At 51.5% G+C, this 24,133-nt stretch overlaps 2 protein-coding genes across 7 annotated transcripts in view; one reads left to right on the top strand and one right to left on the bottom strand.

Moving 5' to 3' along the window:
* Window positions 1-2,573, top strand: part of RASAL2 (RAS protein activator like 2) — a 349,262-nt gene extending 346,689 nt beyond the window's left edge. For all 6 annotated transcript variants that reach the window (XM_042976554.1, XM_015543801.2, XM_042976556.1 and 3 more), the window contains one exon: window positions 1,361-2,573. In XM_042976554.1, the coding sequence (XP_042832488.1) occupies window positions 1,361-1,525 (165 nt within the window). In that variant the 3' untranslated portion in view covers window positions 1,526-2,573. The remainder of the gene's footprint in view (window positions 1-1,360) is intronic.
* Window positions 2,574-7,562: 4,989 nt separating this feature from the next.
* CLEC20A (C-type lectin domain containing 20A) lies at window positions 7,563-23,881 on the bottom strand. The gene is made up of 8 exons (XM_042975702.1): window positions 23,842-23,881; window positions 20,467-20,832; window positions 18,880-18,945; window positions 16,636-17,001; window positions 15,429-15,521; window positions 10,620-10,739; window positions 9,753-9,838; window positions 7,563-7,922 (listed from the first exon to the last, which is right to left on the bottom strand). The coding sequence occupies exons 1-8, from the start codon at window positions 23,879-23,881 to the stop codon at window positions 7,842-7,844; spliced, it is 1,218 nt and encodes a 405-aa protein (XP_042831636.1). The 3' UTR covers window positions 7,563-7,841.
* Between the last annotated feature and the right edge of the window lie 252 nt (window positions 23,882-24,133).

Raw genomic sequence — 24,133 nt, forward strand, 5'->3', positions numbered from 1 at the left:
CACCCCCAAAACAGGAGATGAAAGGGGGACATAACTTGATGCTGTTGTCCCTTCCCCCAGGTGGACATTCGGCACCCCCGCTGGCCCTGGTACCTGCTGCGGGAGCGCAGGGAGCAGTGTCCCACCCTCAGCCCTCCCGTCTTCTCTGATCCTCCCTGCACCTTGCAGCGAAGGCCTTACCGTACTTCCCCTTCCCCGGGGTAGATTCGGACACTGCCGGGATAGGAAAGCTCCTTTTGGCTTTGGGGGGTCGTTCCTCACACGTTTTTTCTTTTTAATTTCATGGACGTAGGTAAAGATCACCCTTCTCAGCCTTAACCCCTTTTCTGGAAAATGACAACTTCATGTTGGAAAGGTTCTGGGCTCATTTACCCACCTGCTGAAACTAAGATTAGGGTTTCTCTCCTAATCTTTGGGAGACTGATAATATTTTGATGGGGTGATTTTTTTTTTCTTTAAACATAGATGAGCCTGCTTTCCTTTAGATTACCATATTTTGGGGGTGTTTTGGCCCTTTTTCCCCCCTTGTTTTTTTTTTTTTTTTTTTTTTTTATATAAGTGTATATAGTCAACAATCTTTGGTTCCAAAATATTGGTTCTAAGGCATTTTTCCCCCAGAGACTCAAAAGTAAAATGGAAGCAGTCTCCTTATTGGGAAGCTTTCCTGGAGTAACTCTGAGCTGGAATGAGTCTAGGAGCTTGTGTCCTCTGTTTGTTTCCATGTGTTATGTTTCCGGCATTCCCTTCGGCCACATCTCCCTTCCCATATTCAAACGACCCCTCAGTCTGAGCTTCTGGCTGCTTTTTCTCCTCTTGCTGTTGTGTCCTCACTTTGTTGGTGACTATAAACTGCCACCATGTATCGTTTTAATTTTGAGCACAACGTGAATTCTTTCCAAATGTGACTGGTGTGCCCTCTTTGGGGGCCGAGCTCCGTAGAGCACACAGCACTTCTCCTCTGTGAAATGAAACCTCTGGTGCTTCTTTCCTTGCCACCTAATTTCCTTGTTTTAATTTTGGCCCAAAGCACTGAATACCTTAAGGCGGCCTGACACCCTGTTGCACCGTCTGCAGTAACACATGGTGTCGTTTTCACATCGTCCCGGTGTCCCAAGGGATTATTAATAACCAGTCCTGCTGTGCTGAAAGGAAAAAACGAGAGAAAATGAACACAGACCCATTGGGCTCAGGGAAGCTGAACCTGAGTAGTGTGCAGAAAGAGGCAGAGACGTTCCATTTGTCTGGGAAGCATCATGCGTACTGCTGTTTGATAGAAAGTACTAGAACAGTCATTGAGTGGAGTATCACGCCGTGATGTCCTGCATGTAGCCCGAATAAAGCCCCGATTCGTGTGTTGCAGGAAAAACGGATCGTGTCCCTGGATTCGGCCAACACCAGACTGATGAGCGCACTGACCCAAGTGAAGGAGCGATACAGTGTGCAGGTCCGCAATGGCATCTCCCCCACCAACCCCACCAAGCTTTCCATCACGGAGAATGGTGAATTCAAAAACAGCAGCTGCTGACGGGCTCTGTGAATAGACAGACTGTGGGAGGAGACAGAAGGAAATCTCCCCGCTCTCCTGTCCCCAGTCCTTTCCCCAACCCCGCCAGGTTTACAGAATGTTGCTACTTCAAAACAGCAGATGGCGAGAAACTCTTGAATGAAGAAGGAACCTTGTCTTTCAGGGCAGAAGGCTAAGCCTTCCAAGGTCGACGCTTTCCCCCCATGTCTCTTGTGTACATAGGGAATTTAGTTCTGGGCCATGTACAGAAAATACCACTGTAATATACCAAAAGGAAGTTAATAATGTAGATTACCTTTTTAATTATTACTATTTTTATTATTGTTTTCCTCTTGTTGAAAGCACTGCAGTTGTTAGAGGAGGAAAAAGTAGGAACGATGTGTGAGTGAGAAATGAGCCCAGGGGCTCAGTAGGTAGAGACCAAGTGTCTATCTGATAGACATAGGATATCGTCAGAATGGATTTTTCAGGGATTCCCCTGCCAGTCTAAAAACCCCACTCTGGCCCCCTTGTCCTGTAGGAGAACATGCAAATACCAAGAACCAAACAAAAACAATTTATCCCATTGGCCAACCCAAGACTGGTTCCGGACGGACGGCTAATCTGATTTGGGAATGCGAGGTCTCGGAAAACACAGATAAGAGCTGTGGCATCAAAACCGGACTTTAGGAGTGATTTCTATTGAACTCCTGTTGATGTTTATTTCCTTCTGCCTAGAGCAGATGGGAATTTTCCATTTTAGATAGGGGGCTTTTTTTTAACCCCAGTTGTAATAAAGGGTGTTCTTTTTTTCCTCTTTAGAGTTTACAGAACTATAAATATTCGTGTCTCTGCATACTGTCTCCATCTGCACCACCCACTGCCCTCTCCTCCCCATGGTGGGAGCAGTCATCACAACAGGGTTTACTCTCCTCTGGAGAGGTTGTCCAAATATGCTGTCCATAAGCCATCCAAAAGAAACACCCTTTCTTCCACACAGAAAAGGGCTAATCATACCATAGCAGGAATCTCTGACTATTTCCTATTAAAAGACAAAAACGAAAAAACAGCTTTTCTATTTGTAACTTCATTTTGGTTTGGGATAAAGATTTTATCCATTGTACTAGCAAATCTCTGGGCAGGGTAATTTTATCTCAGTCGTTAGCTCTTAAATGGCTTCTTCTAATTCCCTCACTGAAATTTGGAAAGGAAATCCAGACCCAAAGCATCGCCCTCTCACACAAGTCAGGATAACTCCTATACAATAAGAAAACGAAAAGCGCAAGGACCACGCGCTCCAGCTGTTCTCCCGTGTTCTTCGTAGATGTGGCAATAATGACTCTGTTGTACCGATTTGTCATCCTTGGCTTCATTGTGGGACAGAAACCGTCGTGGAAGCTCATTTACTTCCCTTTTTTCCCGAGGTGTGAAATGTCATCTTGAATGCAAACTTGATTATCAGAAGTATGGACTGTGACGTCTTAAAATGGACATTATGTATACAAATATATATACATATATACTCACACATATGTACATATAACTGCACAAATAGGAAAGTTCATGCCTTCTCCGCTGTCAGATATAATGTAAAAGGGTTTTTGAATCTCGTTAAGCAAGATCTAAGCAGTTCTTTATACTGAGAAAGCAACAGTTCCTAAATAAGTTAGTGATGTTTATTTCAAATTATTAACTGTAAGGAAATTTTTCAAAAGGAAAAAAGGAGAGGAAGATTAAAAAAACAAAAGTCGTGAGGGAGCCATATGCATGGAGTATTTCTACATAACAGAATATTATAAGGAAACAAGAGAACATGTATCGTGTCTTCTCTTGGGTGAAGCCCAGACTCCACGTCTGTGAATAGCCTCCCTTTCACGGTGCCCCAGGCTCGCATCCGGACCTCTTGAGCACAGCCCCCGGGGCCCAGGCGGATCTCTGTGCTGGAGCTTGCGTCTCAGCAGCCTTACCACACACACCCCCCACCCCGCCCCCAACCCACAGCCTTTGAAAACACTTCCCTTCACAATCGTCCCGTTTCTGCTGGTCAGAGATGGAAGGCAGGCTGCTCATGCGCTTATCTGATCTGCGGTTTTCATGTCCCCACACTTTGGCACCTGGTTATCTTCTCGACCCCTGATAGTTATTTTATATAGTCTCACCTCCTCCCTCTAAGCCTAGGGCAGGCACACTGTGGTCAAAATCACTTATTTTCATAGGAAAAAAAAAAATCTCACTAACTCTGAAGACGTACCCTTTGTTGGCAGGAGGGATGTAAACGTAGGTGGCCTTGTTCATGGCTATTCTCAGCTCTAGCCGTGTTTCATCCTTTCTTTATAAAAGCCTTCGACTGTGCTGCAGAAAGCCTGGTAAAAGAATTGTCAGTTTCAGTGGCCTTAAGTATGTAACTTGGGTGATGTCTTGCATTGAGGTGTGGAAGCTCTGAAGTGTTGGTTAAGGCTTACAGAGGGCGGATAAGCTTACCTGTACTGGAGGGCTGGGGGCGACACAGAAAAATCAGATGTGCTTTTGATGGTGCATATTTCTTGTTGGCATTGTGGGAGCTCCTTAGAGGGCTGCCTACTTGGGAAGATTAAATGCCCAAAGCGTTTGGAAAAATTATGCAGCCCTCTATTGCCAGGTTGTCTTGAATGAAGAGAAAAAGAGTAAGAAACAAAAGTTGGAAGTCAGCTAGAAGTTCAGATTTATTACCAGATGTTAAGTTTCAGATTATCCTTTGAGCCTATTCCTATCCAAATATTTTTCTGAGTATTTCTTCTGAGAAGCTGCAATCTGTGGAACTTATTCTGAAAGACCTTCTACGTAGGTATGGATGACTGCAGCAAATAGCAGATCATTTTTACGGAGGTATTGCTTCATCGGCTTTCTTCGGCCCGAATAACTACATACCTCTGCTCTACTGGGAGGAGGGCGTGGGTGGAATGAGATAGCAGTGTCTTCCACTCTGCCTTCCACCCCCACGTCACCACATTGCAGGGTGCGGCGTGGACCATGGTTGAATGGAATTTGGAGTTCAGGTGACGTGCTTGCCAAGTGCTTGTCTAGCTGACAGCCGGACTTGGCTATTAACACGGACAGTGTGGGTTTAGGAATTAAGGAAAGAGCTTTCACACTCCCTTTTTACGTCCCTGGAGCAACAGGCTCCCTGGGCCGAAGCAGCAGAAAGAGTTACATTCCCATCAAGTCACCGTATACCCCAGTCTCCACATGCCCCACGTCTCCGCAATGTGCCCCCACGGCCCCAGGAGATGACACCTAGGTAACTACAACAAACACTTGAGCACTCACTGTGGTCCAGGCACTCTCACCAAGGTACCGTTGGAGCCTGGGGCAGCCTGTTGGTAAGGAAAATGTGGGAAAATGAGCTAATCAGGCTGCTCTAGGCTTTTGTTGTTTTCACTCAGTATTGAGTTGGTCCTAAGTAGCTTTCTCTGGATGGCTTCCACCTTTCCCCGTGATGGTGTTGGACAGGGAAAGAAAAAGCAGGAGTCTCTGACTGGTGTACGACCTTGAGAATTAGCTGGACTTTAGAAGTAAAGCTTTCCAGATCTTAGTCGGCCTCAGCCTTTGTTTACGGATCTGTGGTTCTTTCGGCCCCTGGCTCTCACTGTGTCCTCAGAGGTACCCCAGGTTGGGAGCAGTTCTTCTCTGGAAGTCCCAGAGCAAGACAGTGGCCATCAAATGAGTTTGCGTTAGTATTTGCTTTGCTTTCCATCTAGGTTAAGTTCTAGTCATGTTCAGTTTGGAGTTCCTGAGAAAGCTGGTCGTGGGACTGAACTTGGGGAAGGAACCCTCTTTAGGATTGCCCAAGTCCCATGTGACCTTGAGCCCAGACTAGACTTGTCACTGGGCCTGGCCCAGCGGCTCCCGAGCCCGTGCCACAGCTTCAGTGCGTCGTCAGATACACCCATGGGGGCCACCTCCTCCTACGGAGTGTGGAAACCAAAGGGACTTTCTTCTCCATTCCCCTTCCCCTTCTCAAGTCCGGTGTGAGACCTCCTGCTTGCCCCAGCGGTAAAGAGCTGCCTTCCCACCCCTACCCAAGGGCCAAGAATTTGGGATACTTTGTTTTCATCAATGTGTCAATTGAAAGAACCTATGTTACTAGTCTTTTAAAAGCAAGATAAGTTGGGTGTTGAATTTTTAAGTAGAATCTCTTTCCGTGTCTGAGTGAGTGTTATTAGTTTTAGAAGCATCCTCTTGTCGTGACCCAATTATGAATGCTCTTGAGTTTAGCAAGGACAAAAGCGATGAAATTTGCATGAGACAGAATAAGTATCTTATGAAGAGTGAAAGAGCGTGAGGAACACACATGATGCAGAAGGGGACTCATGTATAGCAGCCTTTCGGTAGCCCAAAGGTTCAAGGGAACAGAACTGATATCCTTTGCCTGATCTTAAAATACATGGATAAGAAAGGCAATCTCTGTAGACAACACACACACCCCCAACCCAAAACACACAATTCCTAGGGCTTCCATTTTCTGAATGTTAATCACTTACGGAGCAGTGATTCTCAGAATTTCTTGAGCTTTGTAGATTTTCTGCTCTCATTTGTTACACGTTATAACCGTGGTTCGTTCCTCTTTGAAACGTACGGTATGTGTTACGTGTGTATGTAAGTTCAACTGACTTGAAATTGATCTGGTTTGACGTAGATATCGTCATTCATACCACGGGGAGGGATGGAAAGAAAGTTGAATGTCACTGATCGATCTGAGAGTAGGATCCAGAAAGAAGCAGCCTTGGTTCCTAATCAGTTTATCTTCAGGTATTTGAGGAACCAACCCGGCAAGACTTGGCAAATCTGGTGTCACCCCAGGAAAGCAAAGTGGTCATTTGCCCATATCTCAGCATGCATCGTAATTTCCTATTCATTTCCTATTTTTCATTCAGATGCTCTCATACTTCACTAGGAAATGATTTGGTTTGGGACCTAGAGCCAGATTTATCTGTTGTTGTAGAAAGATTTCCACAGAAGCTGTGTTTTGGGGGCCTCCATCGTCTGTAGGAGGGAGTACAAAGGTTTATGTCTAAATATTGTACTTAGGTCACTTCTAAACTCCCAAGGGAAAATTCTGAATTCCCAGTTCACCAAAAGGTTAAGTGCTAATTGACTCAATGACCACCATCCTGCAGAAAAGTTTTCTGAGATAAATACTAAAGGTTGAGTTTTGACTGGTGCTTAGATATTTCCTAGTTGCATTAAAACTAACTCGAGCAGACGGCACAGCACACTGACCTGAATCACACCTGTGAGTTTTACCTTCTAAATTTGATTTTGTTCTTCATCTCCAGGGCCTTAATAAGAATGTGTTAATGCACATGACTATTTTACAATGATAGCTCTAAATAATTTATTTTTTATTTCAAGAAAGAGAAATACACCTTAGAAAAACAAAACCCAAGATTTTATTTTACTTTTAAAGCCATATTTTTGTGCCGGTAGCACTTAGATTATTCCATACGTGAGATCCATATCTGCATTTCATTACCTGGGTTTGTTCTAAAGAAGATTTATTTTTGTTTTGTGAATAATTTTTGATGGTTCTTGTACATGTACAGATATAGATACGTTTGAGGTCTTTTATTGCTATTCCTACAAAGAATACAAATAAACTTTAACTTTAAACATTTCAGACTAAAGTTGCCACTGTATTTGACATGTTACCACCTTACTTCGAGCATGTATCTGGATGATTAGAACACCTGGCGAAAAACCAGAAAGGACGTGCTTACGGGAACATTCTTCTGAAGTTCTGTCTTAGCATTGAGGACAACGTGTTGGAGAACTTCCCACCGGACAGGCAAAGAGTGTTCGGATGGAGGAGGACAAACCCACCATTAATGTGTCGTATTGCAAGGATGCCCTCGGAGAGCTCCTCACTCCGGACAGCCTGAGGTCTCTGTAACAGCTCGGGTGGCTAGTGAGGAAAGTGCCCTCCACTTCTCCGGAAGTGTGGCCTCCCTCAGCTTCTCAGCCACCACTGTCCTCTCTTTCTTCTCCAGGGAGATGAATGCGGTTTGTTTCAGGACTGGTGTCGTCTTGTTGGGGTTTGGGTTCCTGTTTGGTTGTCATTCTCAAGGTTACTGTTCCCAGATGCCTCCATCTTCCTCTGCTTACCTCCTGCACCCTATAAAATCCAGGGATGCCAGTTTTTCCTCACAGGTGTAGCTGTGTAGTCACCTCTTCGTATATCCGGAGTTATTTCTGAGCGCCTGGAACAAACGTGTGTTCTCATCTGCTAGCATCATAGACCAAAAGTCACTCAAAATCCAGACAAGATGGTGTGAGAAGGCTCCAGGTCTGCCGACATGGGCTATTTTTTGTTCACTTCAAAGCCAACCCATTTCAGTCTGAATTGCTCGTGACCTAACGTAAGCTTTAAGACTTCTCGGATCTGAAACAGCAAACAGAAACTGCCGTTGCTGTCTTGTGACCTCCCGGCCTAAACTGCCCACCGCTATGCCCTTTGTGACCAGCCATACCCTTTCTTTTTCTTACCTACGCCCCCCGCCCCCCACCAGTCTCTGTGAAGGATCGCACCTACCCCAACGGGAAAGTACATGAATCAATTGTGTTAGGACACGAGGACCACCGCCTCCACCACCACTGCCCACCCCCTCCAAGGGGGGTTCCAGAGAGTCTGATGACAAATGGGGCTGAAACAAATGACCTACCGGTGCTTCTCAGTCCCATTTATCAGAATCACTACTGAACTTTGAAATCAGAAAAGATGCCTCTTGAGCTCCACCACCGACCGGGTCACTGATCTCTCTAGGGACTGGGGTTGGGCTTCCCCGCCCGCTTCCCCAGGCCGTAACTTCAGCTGGGGTTAACAACCACTAGTGCATATTGAGCCCTGAGCACTGGGTGCGTCTGTTGCAATGTCTCTCTGTCCCTGTCCCTGGAATGGGGACAAGCTGGCTGCAGGTGTGTTTCCTTGCCTTCTGTTTGCAATTTAAAATGCGGCTAAAACTAATGCTATATACTCTACCTTCCGACACACACATGGTTGCCACCATTTCCACCCTTTAAAGCTGTGAGGCAGAAATTGTCCCCATTAATAGGGAACAGATACATTCCAACAGAGGTGGCCAGAAGGCGGAATTCCCCGTTTTGACCCCAATTTTCCCATTATTGGCTTTACTTTTGCAGAGAAGGAAGATGGTTTCTGGTTTGGTTCCCTTCCACACCCAAAGAAAAAAGAGTCCTTGACTTTTGGAAACCCAGTACTCAGCACTGCAGTCTTACTGAACTTCTAAAATAACGATCCGATGTCCAATTGCAACATTTCCATCATTTGCACCTGTTCCTCTTTCAACAGCGAAATGCACGGAGGGCTCGCTCGTTCCTCCCCAGGGCCCCGGACGGGCCTGTGCACGCGCGCAAACACACACGTGCGCACGCATGCGCACACCACCGTTCTTTCTAGAAACGAGTTTGTGAGGTTTTAGAATGAGTTGCCAGGTGCTATTTCTTTGGCCTGTGAGTAAATTGCAGTGAGCTACCAGATAAATGCCAGTCTCATTTCTTGTAACATCAGGATTTGGTTAGATGACCTGAAAGGAACTCTCTAACTCTGACATCTTAACGATCATTCTCTGGTATAATTGAAAAACGTGTTTCAAGCTTTTGCTGCAGTATTTAGGAACACTTCTTCCTCTTCACAATGTCCCATCTCATAATACTTTAAAAGAACAGAGGACTGGGCAGGGTGGGGAGCCTGGAACAAATATATATTCGGATGAGCAACAGTGATGCTGGTAATAATAGCTAATGTTTGTGTTTATTGAGCACTTACTATGTGCTAATTTGCTAAGCACTTTATCTGGAATATTTCACTTAATACCAACCATATGAATTAGGTTTCGTTGGCCCTAATTCGTGAGAAAACTGATATTCAGAAAGATTAAATTACTTGCCCCAGCCCCAGGTCGCACGACTAACAAGTAGAAAGCCAGACCCCAATACAGGTCCTTCTGATTATGCTGTCTTCATTTAAAACAAACAAACAAACAGCTCAAGAAACATGTTACAGAGAGAAGAAAAAGATCTGAAAAAGTCTCAGCACAGGCACCAACCTGTCACCATGAGCCAGCATGGGAACAGCAGTGGGAACAGAGGAGCTAATGTTTCCAAGCTTTTTCTCCAGGTTTATTGGTTTTGACAGTGTCGCCTTGCATTGTCAAGCCATCTGACCAAAAGCAGGGGTGGTCTGAAGTCTCACCTCACTCAAAAATTGGTCTTTCACATCTTCTGGGTCCAGGAGAGCTGGGATGGTAAAATCTGCTTTCAGGATTCCAAAGACCTGCCCTGAAAAAGAAAGGGCTGCCTGGTTCAGAGAAAAGTAGCCTATTGTCGTCAGACGCTTGAAGTTCTCAACAGGACTGCCCACTGGACACCACAGATGCTGCACAGAGATGTAGGATTTCAAAAAGGAAGAGGAAAGAAACTGCTGGGCTGGAGGATGCTCAGCCACAATTAGGACTAACCAGCCAGTGGCCGCGGCCAGGCAGTCCTCCCCTTCTCTGTCTCTCCTGTATTTCCCCCCTTCCTTTTAACAAATCCATTAAGCAGATACTCCACACCGCGCTGGAAATACTCACCTATCCCTGGGCCCACATTTTAAAGGCCAACACTACCCCGGAAAGCTCTAAGTAGGTTCTCTGAGCCAATAAACACGCTCAGCCTTGGGCCACGAGCCGCTGTCATCTTCCTGGGAACTACATGCAGCCTCGTGACAGGGCTACCCTGTATCTGTAGAGCATTTTATAGTTTATGACGCCCCACTGCATAATTACCTCATCGTTGGCTCGCAACAACCCCGTGATGGAGGCAGGGTAGTTTTTACTGCACCTCTTCTGCAGCTGAGGAAGAGGAGGTTCTGAAGGGAGGATACTTGCTCCCCGAGCTTTAACAGTAGTCAGGTCGCTAACTCCAGGCTCCTCGCCCTTGTTCCTTTTGTTCCGGTTCCCTTCCCTGCACTTGATGCTGTCTCACAAAAAGGTCTCAGGTGCCCTGTGCTAAGGAGCGGCCGTCCGGATTTAACTGCTCCGCTGTTCGGAGCGGGTCCTTGGTGACCAGAGGCAGTTACCTGATGCTGGCGCTGGAGTTTTGCCTTTAGACTCTGGGTGTTCGGGTGAGCTCACGCGTTGGGCCTGAGTGGCGGCGGCTGTCTCTCTCATAGCACTGCCACCTCCTTCAGTGGTCACAGCTATAGGAGGGGGAAATAAAGGAGTCATTGCAAATACGGCCGGGAGCAGGGTGGTCTGAGATTGGTGGCTGCCCCTGAGCTAGAAGACGGGCACGGAGAGCCACCGACTGCTCTGCACACAGCCGCTGCAGAGACCGACCGTCCGGGCCAGATCTTGACCCGCCCCCACAGGCTCACACACCCAGCCCCTCGGTTGTTACGCCATCGTCCCCCAGAGAGCGTCCCTGACAGCAGGACTTGTGGGGCCTGGGCAGTATTATGAGAACTCTTCCCAGGGGCAGATGTTTTCTTTCACACCCCAGGGGCCCGATGCCCTCATGGCTCTGCCGGCTTCCCGGAGCCTCCACCGTTGGCAGTCAGGGACCCCTAACGTCGCCATCAAGAAGCAGCACTTCAGACTCAAGGTATTCCAAAACCAAGCTCAGCCTCCCCCCAACAACCTCCTCTCCCCTATGTGGCTGCCCGTCTCCTGAGGCCCAGAGACCCCAGGGTCCTCAGCTGCTCTCTGACTCCCTCTCCTGTCCAGTCACCAAACCCCTGTCGGTGCCTTGCAAAGGTCTTTTTTGTTTTTTTTTTCCAAATATGGAACGATCATATTGTTTTTGTGGTATATTATTGTAAAATATTTAAATAAAAGTATCCCCTCCCCTGACCCAGGGGCAACCACTGTTAACAGTTTGCTATAGAATATTCTTCACACACTTGGGTTTTATAATTTGAATGCATAAAGATCTACCTTACTCTCTTTAAACGCTGCATAGTATTTCATTGAATGTACCATAACTTACTTAACCCATCTGCTTTCAATGGACATTAGATTGCCTCCGACTTCTCACTGTAATAATGCTGCAATAAAAGAGCCCTGTGTGGAGGACGCATATGTAAGTGTGCACCTCGTACTATTATTTCTTAATTCCCCAAAACAGGGCTTCTGTCTGAGAGGGTGTTTCCATCTCAGAACAGACACGCCGCCAGAAGGGCCGCTCCAGTCTGCTCTCCCATCCAGTGCCTAGGATCGCTGATTTTTCCACTTTCTCATCAACACCTTCACCCCTTCCAATCTTTGCCCGGCTGGTAAGTAAAAAAGTCGTTTTAAAAATTCATCTCGCTTTTAGTTTGGATTTCTGTGATTCAGTGAACAAAGCTGAGCTTTTTTTAAAAATGTGTTTGCATCTGTATTTCTTCAGTTAACGTCACTTGCAAACAGCCTAAAACCAATTCCCTCGCGCCCCTCCTCACGCTGCTGGCCCCACACGTGCCCTTCCTGCCCCTCCTCTCCTGGTCGGCCTCCTGTCCAAATGCCCGCTTCTTTCCCCGCCCGAAGCACTGCACATTCCTCTGGTGAAATGAATCACTTTGTACAATCCAGACACACAGAATGGGAGAAACACGCATAGTCTCATCACCCGACTATAACCACTGTCAACATTTCTACACATTTCCGTCCAGTCTTTTTTTGCTAAACACAGGTGGGGGTTTCCCTTCCGTGTGCCGTTGAGTGCACTACATGTATAATGTTGAACCGCGCTTTGCCCCTTTAACGCCCTGTCACGACAAGCATTGTCCCCTGTCATTATAGCCACCTTGCTTCTATCAACTACGGCTCTGAGCGTTTTGCTCGCTTGCTGAAAACCTCCGATGCCTCCACCTGCCGCAAGGTCAAGTCCTTCAGAATTTGTCCCTCTTTCCCTCTTCCTTTGTCACTCCCTCCCCAAATACGTGACCTACACTCTGGTCACATCAGACTGCTTTCATTCCCAAACCACACGTTTTCACACCTACTCGTTTTTGCTGTGCTGTTCCCTCTGCCAGGAAGAATGTTCTAGTGTTTGCTGCCTAAAATCCTCCATGAACTTTTTGTCCAATTACCGCCACCTTTCCAGGCAAAATGAATGAGTCACTTTCCTGCCAAGGCCCTCAGGTCACACTTCTGGCTCAGCACTTATCAGACTGTTGTCTCTATTAGTCCCTATTAGACTAAGCTCTTTTAAAAACAGGAAACAGGTCCTGCTTTCCTTGGTATCCTCAGTTCAATGCCTTGTTCAAAACCAGCATTCAGGAAGTGACTGTTGAATTCAATCATCCACCAACGTGTAAATCACTGTTCAAGGCCTGGGAAAGATACAAAGAGGCACAAGACAGCCCCTGCCCTGTGAGATTCCACAATCTCAATAATTCATAATCTGATCATTCATAATCATTTATAATTAATAAAATGAGAACGAGGCCAGCCGCGTCTGTCGAGTAAGGACAGAGGCGGGAGATGGAATGAATCACTAAACATTTCACTAGTGAATTGAGATTAGAGTAGTATAACTGCCATTTATTGAGCATCTGTCAGATGCCAGGCACTGGACCATAGCTCATGACATTGGTATTTTTCTTGACTTCAAAGATGAGAAAAAATGAAGTTCTGAGAAGTTAGGAAACTTGCCTAAGGCCACACTGTCAGTAGTAGGGTCAACATTCCAACCCTTGGCTATCAGACTCCTACAGCCCAAATAGCCTGTTTCTCCCCTGGATTCGCGCCCCCCCCCCCCCCACCTTAAATTATTACCCAGTGAGGCTGAGCAGGTGCCCTGGCTCTGGCTGCACCCGTAGAGTGGACAGGAATGCAGCCAGGGCAGGGAGACTATGGCCCAGCACACGACCCCGCCCTCAACCTCCTGGCCTGCAGCCTGGGCATGCGGCCTCAGGCTCTGTCACCGCAGAGGAGCTGCCGGGGGCCGGGGCCTGGCTGGTGTGGCGTCCCCAACCCGCGGCGACTCGGGCGGGCACCTGTTTCACTTAGCCGTCTCCCAGGCGTCCCCCCCCGCGTGCGGCCGGCTGGGGGCTGCCCGCTCCGGGAGCGCGGTGAGCGGAACGTCCCCAGGCGCTCTCTTCTGTCCCCGGGAAGCTCCCTGGAAGCCGGGAGCCGCTGTCTGGGGCCGACCTGGGGGAACGGAGGGTGGAGCCGGGCACGGGGCCCGCTGCTGCCTCCCGCGGAGTCGCGGACTTGCCTTCGGTAACGGGGACCTCCGGGGACGCGTGGACGGTGGCAGGGCTCGAAGTGGCGGCCAGAGCGGGCCCGGCTCCCCGCCCCCCCCTCCCCGGGGGGGATAGACAGCGTCCCCGGAGGGCGAGCCGCGCTCGGCGGGGAGGCCCGGGCCGTGGGGCCAAGGTCGCGCTCTGGACAGTTACCAGCAGGGTCCCGGCCCCTTCCTCGCGGGGTAAGGAGTCCCCGGGGCGCGCAGGCTGGGCCGGAGGCCGCGGGGCAGTCGTCCCCCTGGCTGGGGAGCCGCGGGGCTCTCGGGAGCGGGACGCGCGGGGGGCGCACTCGGCAGGCCCGGGGCTGACTCGCTGCGGGAGCCGCGCCGGGCGCTGGTCCCGGCGGCAGGAGAGAAGGCTCGCGAGGGGCGCCCCGCGCCCGGGATCCCCACCAGGCCCGAGCCGTGGGACAAGGACCCCGACGGGTGGCGTCCAGCGGCCGAGGCGGGGCGCGCGGGGCGCGCGGCTCCCGGGGCCCTGCGGTTCTTCCACGCCTGAACCTGCGCTCCCAGTGCCGACCGGGCTGCGCCCGGCCTGGGGCGGCCAGACAGGGGCCAGGTTAGACCTCACGTGGGAAGCAGAGGACAGGATGGTACCCAGTTTCTCTACCGAATCTGACCACAGGCCCAGGCCCTGGCGCTGTTGCCGTCAGGGTGAGGGCCAGGTTCCTTCGCAGCTCACAGGGAGTTCTCCTTGTAGGATCAGGGTGTCCCCGCTCAACGCTAAGCACCGCACCCCACCTGCAGCTCCTACCTGCACTCCCCCCGCTCCCTTTTACAAGCTAATTCCTTCTCGTGGTCCAAAACACAAACAGAAATCACTTCCTCCAGAAAACCCAGATGATTACAGGGACTGAGATATATGTCCCCATTATGCCTGTGCCTATACACACAACACCAACTATCAACACCTTGGGCTCCTTGAGAGCGGCCCCTGATTTTTCTTTGTGTCCCCAGAATAAATAAAGCTCTGTGCAACCATCAGCAAGTTCCCTAACTTCTCTGTGTCCTCAGAAAAGGCAAGAATACCTTTGTCAGATATAGGAAACTGCAAGAAAGCCAGAAGAACCGTGATTCTGCCCTCAACTACCCTACTTAGCTTCAGAACTCTTGGAAAGCAAAATCAGGTAATAGCTATGAAGATGTTTCAGGAATTTAAAAATGCTGTAGGAGGGCAATCACTGTGTTTCCCAACATGTCCCCACACATAGTCCCAACAACTCATCTGGAATCTTTTCTCCACCCAGAGGAGCCCAGAATCACAATGGATTCGACAGGCACCTCTCTTGTGGTTCCCCCTCTGGATGCTAAACCTCAAAGGCCTCTCTGATGACTTCTCAGGAGCACTGCCCAGAGTCTTCCCCTCCGTCTCCCAGGCTGGCCCTCATCACCTCACTGGGGGTGCACACAGCTTCTCCTGAGCCTCCCACCCTGGAACTGCAAGTTAGTGGCCCAGGTCAAAGGGGGAGGTTGATGGCAACTGAGTCCCCCTTCTCCAACCCCAGCTGGCCCTGCAGGGGATGGGGGTGGGCTGGAAAATCCTCTTCTGGGCGGATCCCACGGGGCATGCAGGTGACCTCTCCAGCTCTCAGACCCCGAGACCTTGGGACCCAGCCAAGGACAGGTCCAAAGCACCCACACAGAACCGAAAACAGGCACGTACTTGGCCTGTGCATTGTCTCCACGGCCACTTCTGAGGAGGGAGCGTGAAAGGATGGCTGGAGAGCTGTGGGCTCCCGGTGCCCAACGGAAGGGTCTGTGAGTAAGGAAGGAGAGTGGTGAGGACAGGGCCGACCTGGCACAGAGCGCCCCCAGGTCTGCCTCCCCTAAGGCCTGCCGGCAGCCCCACCAGCTGCCCATCTCAGCCAGCTCAGTGTGCATGCGTGCATGTGCGTGTGCCGGCTGCGGCGGGGGGGGGGCTTGCCGGGTCTTTAATCCTCAGAGGAGCCCTGCAAGGGAGGGACCATCATTCTTCCTTGGTAGATAAGGATCCCAATTCTCATCAAATCCAAACCACCAAAAGAAACAGCCAAGAACAGGCAGATCACAGAAAGTGGATTAGCGGCTGTCAGGGCTGAGGGTGAGGGAGATTGGGGAGTGACTGCTCGAGGACAAGGAGTTCCTTTCGGGGTGACAAAATGTCCTAAAATTAGTGGTGACGCTTGGACACCCCTGTGACTACTAATAGCCACTGAGTTAGACACTTAAGAAGGGTGATTCTTAAGGTATGTGGACTATATGCCATAAAGCTGTTACAAAAAGTAAAGAAGACTGGAAAAGAAGAAGGGAGGGGAGAGAGAGGGAAGAAGGCAGGAAAGAAAGAAAAAAAAAAAGAGAAGAAAAGGATAAGGCAGGACGCACCTGTTGCTGAGGACACACTCTACACAAGATCCAGAATAGCCAGGCAGGCCTCTGGTTCACGTGCACTTAGAGTTCAACAACACTGACAACCGCTAACATCTGCTGGGCGCCTACTCTGTGCCAGGGGCTCTGCTAGGTTTGTTCTATACATTCTCATTCAGTCTCCGAAGCCATTTGTTAAATATATTTTCCAGGAGAGGAAAAGGAGGCTCAGAGATGCCACGCGCCTCATTTCTAGCAAATGGTAAAGCCCGTGTGAGATTCCCAAGTCCATGCTTTGAACCTCTGCATTGCCCAAAAACTAATCACCGTTGCTAACTGCTAATGCCCTGAGGCTCGATGGGCTCCACTCCTTCTTTCAGGCTCCCTCAGAAGCTCCTCTTACCCTCAGGGTCTAGAGGTTCTTCCTTGGGTCCAACCTCAGCGTCTCCTGCTGCTCAATAAACCCATGTCCCATCCCGTTCTATCCTCGGTAAGCCCAGGGCCCGTGGGGACAGACTGTCACACACCATAGAAGCAGATGAAGGGTCTCAGGGAAGAGCAGGCCAACGAATACACTCGGGGGGAGTAGCGCGCGTAGGTGCGGAGCCCCGCACACAGTCCCGTCCCCAGCTCGGGCACTTGAAGCCAGGTGGGGATGCTGGCACCCAGGTTGCTCGACCAGCTCAGAGACCCAGAGGTCGAGTTGAAGTAGAGGCCGATCCAGGCTTCGGTCTCACTCGTGATGGACTTCAAGGCCTCCTTGCCCGCCTCGTCGGTCACCATCTGCAGGTCGGCCAGGTCCGTGTGGTGGCTGTGGCAATACCGCAGGGCCTCCGGCCAGGTCATTTCTTGGTCGAATCGCATGAAGGTCTGTCGGCCAATCTGGACCACAGCTGGGGGCAAAAAACAGGGAGACCGCAGGCCTGAGGTCCTGGATCTCTGACAGACCAAGCCTCACTGCTCCCCTGGAACAGAGCTCGGGTCTGACTCGGGCCTTTGTCCCAGTCCCTGGGTGTTGGATTTGAGGAAACCCACCATTTTATAGGCAGACTAAACACCACATTGGGAGAATGGATGGGCTATCATGGCAGCAGCAGAGAGAATGCAAATTAGGAAAGGTGGGGATGAAGAGCCCTGCTGGTGGCTAAAGTCCTTACAAGCTAAGTCTGAGTTTCCATTTCTTCATCTGCGCAATGGGGATAATAGCACCTAGACTAATTTAAAGGCCTAAATGAAACCATGTATGCAACTGGTTTCGCACCATGCGTGCAAATAATTAGCACTTGATTAAAAGGTAGTGACCCTTTATGGGGAGGGGAGGAGGAAAATGGGACAATCCTACTTTAGAGGCAGCCTCATCTGTGATTTCCAGCAGCTCTAACTATGGTGCTGGCTCTCAGGAGGCTCCAGGGCTAAGGCAGGAGAGAGAGAGGGGGTGATATCCATCATATCTGGAGAGCCAGGGAAAAGACAGAGCGTGCCCATCCCAGTGGGCCCGACTTCCAGCGGGGCTCAGACAGCCCGGGATGCCGGCCTCCCATAGCCCGCACCCTCCCTCCCCCGTCTCTGCGGGAGGCTGGCCTGGGCCAACCCCCCATGACCGCCCCTTGCCAGGCCTGTCTCATCTGTAACACACAAGCCCACGCATCTGATTCTAAACACTGGGAGCCGGGAAAGGATGTGGTGCCAGATCCTGAGGGACTGATTCCAGAGACCCGATGAAGGAAACACCTCTATTTGCAGAACAGAGAGCCACATCCTCAGATTCAAACAGGGCCTCCCAAACTCTGACACATCCTGGTTCACCTAAGCCCGGCAAGATTTGCCTGATGTTTCCCTCATTTTCCCTATCTAAACTGATTTTTTAAAGCTATCCTCTATGCAGCGAGGACTCCCCAGCCCCGAGCTATGCATGTGGCAGACGTCATCTTTTTAAATCCTCATTATAATCCTGAGAGGTAGATGCTATCAACCTCATCATACAGGTGGGAAAGCGGGGGCCCGTGTTGGTGATGATGTGCCCAAACTCATGCCGTATTAAATGGCAAGATGAGATTCAGACGAGGTCCACCTTGGACGCCCGGCCATCTTCACTCTACAGCTCCGTATTTCGTAGCGTGCGGAAAACCGTCTCTATAAAGCAGAGGGAGTGGGGAGTGCATTCCCTTTGTCATGGATTCTTTATACCCGATGTGAAGAAAGTTTAAAGAAATATACAGCAGGGGGCACCTGGGTGGCTCTGTTGGTTAAGCATCCGACTCTTAGTTTCAGCTCAGGTCGTGATCTCGAGTTTCATGAGTTCCAGCCCTGCGTCGGGCTCTGACGGTGTGGAACCTGCTTGGGATTCTCTCTCTCCCTCTCTCTCTCCCTCTCTGCCCCTCCCCTGCTCGCTCTCTCTGTCTCTCTCAAAATCAATCAATAAACTTAAAAAACAATTAAAAACAGAAGATTCCAGGGCAGGAATATCAGAAGGGAAGTCCCCCTCACCCACCACGGAAGCGGGGGCCTCACCAGAGCTGGGATGCAGCCTGGGCCATTAACGGCCCCTCTCTGGTTGGAGACCTTGAGCAAGTCACTTCCCTGTCTGGGTTCCTCTGAATAATAAAACTGGACTGATTCTCTCCATGGGGTTCAGCCCGGGGACAGCAAAGCCAGAGGATCCCTCAGCCAGGCCAAGGGTAGGGAGGAGCAGAGGGGACACAGGTGGCATGACCCTGCCCGCCAGCCCAGGTGGACAAGTCAGAGGGCAGGCAGAGCTCCCAGGTGCGTACCTGGCTTTGGAGAGGTGGTTGGGCTGAGAGCGGGCTCTGTGGGGGTGCGGTGCCCCACAGCAGGGTCTGGAAAACAGAAACAGAGCACGCGTCACGGGGAGGGAACCTCTGCAGGCACCGGGAACCAAGCGGAAGCCAGGAGAAGCCTTGGGCTCCAGGGTAAACAGCTTTCTCCATCCCTGTGACATTTATTCAAGAAATATATACAGGGTGAGAAATATATACAGGACGAGAAAGAGGGAGATTGAGAGACAGAGAAAGCCCCTGTTTTGTGGCAGACACTGTTCTAGGCCTGGGGAAAATAGCAGAAATTAGACAAACAGGATCCTGGCTTTTGAAGAGAATATGAAGGAGCCAGCTTTGCAAAGTGGTAGAAGGAGATCCCCAGGCAGAGCAAAGGCCAAGCCCCTAAGTGGGAAAGGGCAGCGTGTGTCTGAGGAGCAGAGCGCCAGTGTGGCCAGGGGCAGGGAGAGGAGATGAGGCCAAAAAGGTCAGGCAGGGCCTGGTCGGCCTCAAAAGGGACATGACCCTAAGTGCTAAGCCACCTATTGAATGTGTTGGAGCAGAGTGACCTGGTTTGTATTTTTAAGAGCTCATTCTGTGTTGAGAACTGACTGTGGGGGCAGGGCAGACCCCCCCCCCCAAAGACCAGGGAGGTGGACTTGTGGAGTCAGGACGTGCCTCAGTGGAGCCCAAGGACACCAGAGGGAGGAGGGGAGAGCCTGCGCCCAGGGCCCTTTCTTTGAGGGGCTCCCACCCCTGCACATCCAGCACTCCTGACCGTCTCTACTGGCTTGGGAATCTGAAGGTCAAGCCTCGCCCCCGTGGGCTGTATTTCAAGGCCCCATGACAGGCGCCGCGTCGCGGAAAACAGGGGAGGTGTCCGGCTGTGCTCCGTGCCCCTGTTTGAGGGGTTTGGGTGACACAGAGTTGGGCTGGGCTTCGGCTGACACAGAAAAGCAGAAGTTGGCGCTTTTGACCAGAAAAGTGCCCTCTGGTCTGTAACTATCCCCCTGTGTGATCCCCCCGGGACGGTGGCATGGGCAGAGAGGGACCAGCAGGGGCAGGATGGGGCCAAGATGGGGTCAGGACGGGGCCCTTGAGCACCGCCGATTTCCTGCAGGGATGTCCGAAGGGGTTGGTTCCCATCCACTACTCTCCCTGCCACCATGAGAGGTAAAACCGGACCTGTGCTCTGTGGGAAGAGCAACGCTGAATTCCGCTGCCTTTGCTGCGTAGATGCAAGCGGATCCCCCACCCGCTTTTCCTTTTTCCTCCCTTTCTTTTTCCTCTTCTCCCAAATCCCTAACCGGCTGGAGGGGACAGCCCAGATTTTACCTTCTCTCCACGCTGATTGGCACTTGTTTCTCTGACGGAGTCGGAGAAATGAGGGACAGAGGAGATAGAAACCAAGGCTGCAGAGACGCGTGTAGCAGCGGGGTGAAGAGAACAGCGGGTCGTCCTCGTCCTGGAAAGGACGTGAGAGGGCCCGCCCCCCACCCCACCCCCCACCCCCCACCTGCTCGGGAGAAGCCACCCCGGAGGAAGAGCGGGCGCAGGACCGGACTGGAACACACGAACACACACCGTAGTAGCAGATGAAGGGCTTCTGCGCCGTGCACGAGGCGGCCCCGAGGTTGGGGAAGACGGATACGGAGTACAGAGTGGCGCAGACGCCCTCGGCGAACACCGGCAGCGAGCTCCACACGGGCGCCGCGAAGGTGGAGCCGCTGGACCAGCTCAGGCCGCGCACGCGCACGTCGAAGAAGAGGCCGATCCACGCCTCGGTGCTGCTCGTGAGGGAGTAGAGGGAGCTTATGCTGCTCACGCTGTTCATGCTCTGCAGGTCGGCCAGGTCCGTGTGGTGCCGCCGGCAGTACCGCAGGGCCTCAGACCAGCTCAGCGTCGCCTCCACCCTCGAGAACGTCTTGCCACTGTTCAGCAGCCGCAGGGCTGAGACAGGAGAGGCCGTTGGCGCATGGCTGCCCCCAACCCACCCCTGGTCCCCAAAGAGCTTCCGGCCTCAACACAGGGAGCCTCCCAGGCCTCTCTTTTCCCCTGCTCCACCCCTTACCGCGGGCTCTCCCCTCGCACACAGCTGTGCCTCTGGGCCTTTGCACAAGCTGCGCTCTGGGCCTGGAGGGACTGGCCACTCCCCACCCCCTGCTCCCCCCAGTCCCTCGTCCTCCAGGGTCCTTCTCTCCCCACTTGCCTTTGCCCAACTAACTGCTCAGCCCTCTGCCCCATCCTCTACACCCTTCCCATTTGCTCAGTGCCCCTTTGTTAGTGCTTAGTAACAATATCCCGTGTTGACTGAGCCCTCACGGCTCGGTGTGCCTGCAGCTCATGGAATCTTTCCAGTAACTCCCCAGGAGGGACATCACCATGCCTGTTTTGCAAATGAGGAAACCCAGTCCCAGAGAGTTAAGGGACTTGACCAAGGCCACCCAGCGGGAAGGGACAGAGCCAGGACACAAGGACCATGGGAGGAGTTTCCAGGGCCAGGCCCTGAATCATAGCAGGGGACCACCCTGTTGTAGGCAGGGCTCAGAACAAGGGCTGCACATGAAAACCACCTGGGGAGTTTTCTGAATACACTGATGTGCAGGCCCACCCCGCAGCAAGGATCTGCATTTGCTGGGCTGGCATCAGAATTTTATAAAACCCCTAGGGAAAGGACCTTTTTGTTTGTCTCCACCACCAGGTGCAAGCAACTTGGGAGCAAAGAATGAGCTTTATTCATTCATCCTTATATCCCCAGTGTCCAGCACATCAGAAGGAAATGAATGGAGGAAGGAAGGAAGGAAGGAAGGAAGGAAGGAAGGAAGGAAGGAAGGGAAAGGGGGGAAGAAACAAGAAAGGAAGGGAGGGAGGAAGGAGGGAGAAAGGAAGGAAGAGAGGGAGGGAGGGAGGGAGGGAGGGAAGAAAAGATGAAGGGAGGGGGGAAGAAGGAACAGAGGGAGGAAGGAAGAGAGGGAAAGGGAGGGAGGGAGGAAGAGAGGAAGGAAGGAAGGAAGGAAGGAAGGAAGGAAGGAAGGAAGGAAGGGAAAGGGGGGAAGGAAGGAAGAGAGGGAGGGAGGGAGGAAGGAAGGAAAAGATGAAGGGAGGGGGAGGAAGGAAGAGAGGAAGGAAGGGAGGAAGGAAGGGAGGGAGGGAGAGGAGGGAAGAAATGAAGGAAGGAAGGAAGGAAGGAAGGAAGGAAGGAAGGAAGGAAGGAAGGAACTAATGAGCAGGTCACACATCTCCCAAGAGCCAACCCGAAGCCCCGAGATCTCAATGTTGGCTTCCTTCCTTCCTGACTCCATGCCCTTGTGGGGTCCTCACAAACAGCTGGTCAAGGGCTACTCTGCCCCGTGAGGCCCTGCAGGGGTGGAGGGGGATAAAGGGTCTGGTGCCAGGATGGTGGGGGCAGGGGGGTGGTCCTAGGCCTTAAGGGATCGGCCTCACGCCAGATGCCCTAGGAGAGGACAATAAGACTGAAGAACTGGGCGCACACAGTGGCCGGAATGTGTACAATCAGGAGGACAGGGAGAGGGCTGATGAGGCTCTTGCCAAACAGGGCGAAGCTTGTCACACCCACCAGAGTCCAAGATGCTGCCTGTCGCTGAGAAAAGCTGGAGGATCCCTGCATCAGAGAAGGGGAAAAGGAAAAAAAAAATCACTCTTATGATGTGTGATTCACTTTGATATTTTTTACTCTATTCTGTTTAATTTTTTTAAGTCACTGGCTGTGGCCCACTGAATTGCTTTCGCACCCAGTGGCTCACAACTCGCAGTTTGAGGAACCCTGGCTGTAAACACTGTGTCCTGACGCGTCCCCGACTCCAGCCTCTGGTGCTGGGCTCCCTGTTTGTGTCCCACTGTGCGTCAGTCACACATATAGGTCCACCCTACCTGTGGGCTCTGTCCTGGGCCTCCCAGCTCATCGAATGGCACCACTCACACCAGCATCTCCAGTCCCAGCCCAGGGGTCATCGCTGGTCCCTCCCTGTCTCTCATTCTTGGCATCCAATTGCATTGCAAATCCTGTCATTCCTCAGATCTGGAACTTTCTTGAACTTTCCGGGTCTTTCCACACCCACTGCCACCCTGGCCCAAGCCACCATTTTCCCTCTGCAGCTGACAGCACTGGCCCCAGAGGGTCCCTCTGCTTCTACTCCCTAACCCCACCCCATCACAAGGGGACCCCCGATCCTCATGTCCTGGGGACTCCCACCGGTGACCACGGCTCCTTACCACACCCCGCGAACCCTGGAGTCCTGGGCCTACTTTTCTCAAGGCCACCACAGCCTCCTGCGTGTGTTCCTCATACACACAGGCTCTTCCCTGTGCCCCGGCTCCCTTTCCTGCCTTTATTCTTTGCAGTATTTCATTTACTCCTTAGGTCCAGCCCAAATCTCCCTGTTCAGGGAAACCTTGCTACCCACGTGATCTGAAGAATCCCCTGCCTTGCCGATCGCTCCCTGTGACTCTTCCTTCTTGTCACCCCACTTCTCTCTTTCACTGCACTGGTCACATCGTCTAATAATCTTGTTTGCTATCTTCTTGCCAAATGTCTTTTCCCCCCATTACAACGTAAGCTCAGTGAGGTCAGGGACCACGTCTGACTGGCACTGACCAGGCACTTAGTAAATATTTACTGGTTGGATGCATAAGTGAAGAAATGAATGAGTGACATTATATGTAGGGCAGTGAACTCTAGTTCTGGGCCTGGGCCTAGGGTTTGCAGGGGGAAGGAGTGAGGGGACCCCAACCAGGGGCTGAGGCTGAGGCTTCCCTCACCACGCCTGAGCTGACAGCTGAAAAGCATTCATTTTTTTCCACTTCGTCTCCCCTTCAACCTCAAACTCTGGGAACCTCGGGGGAAAGGTGCCCCTTCTTCCATCAGACCCCAGCCCTGGGCACGCACGGAGCCCGGTGCCCTCCTGCCTTCATCCCAGGGACAGGCGGGGGCGGCCTTACCTGCGACACAGAGGGACACGGGGAGCCCCCGGACGAGCATGGTGGCGGCACAGGGCGGGCGGTGGAGGGAAGAGTCCTCACCTCTGGCAGAGGCAGAGCCTGGTCTTCTGGGTTTTTATTCCTTGCTCTCCACTCTCCTCCTCTTCCTACCAAAATTGACAGATTTTACTAAACAAATACTCAGTGCCTACTGCGAGCCAGCCACTGTGTGGGGTGCTGGGATGCACCCAGAACTCAGCAGAAACTATCCCTGTTCTGCACGTTTCAGGGAAGCAGCAGGGACCAGGTGGTC

The sequence above is a fragment of the Panthera tigris genome, chromosome F3 (genome assembly GCF_018350195.1).
Source record: "Panthera tigris isolate Pti1 chromosome F3, P.tigris_Pti1_mat1.1, whole genome shotgun sequence".
Lineage (NCBI taxonomy): Eukaryota > Metazoa > Chordata > Mammalia > Carnivora > Felidae > Panthera > Panthera tigris.

Coding starts and splice junctions, on each gene's coding strand:
- CLEC20A (XM_042975702.1), bottom strand. CDS start 23,881: ATGCTCGTCCGGGGGCTCCCCGTGTCCCTCTGTGTCGCAG. Junction 10,740..15,428: donor GGAGACAATGCACAGGCCAA/GTACGTGCCTGT, acceptor CCCCTCCTATAG/CTGTGACCACTGAAGGAGGT. Junction 7,923..9,752: donor AAGACCAATTTTTGAGTGAG/GTGAGACTTCAG, acceptor TTGCTGTTTCAG/ATCCGAGAAGTCTTAAAGCT.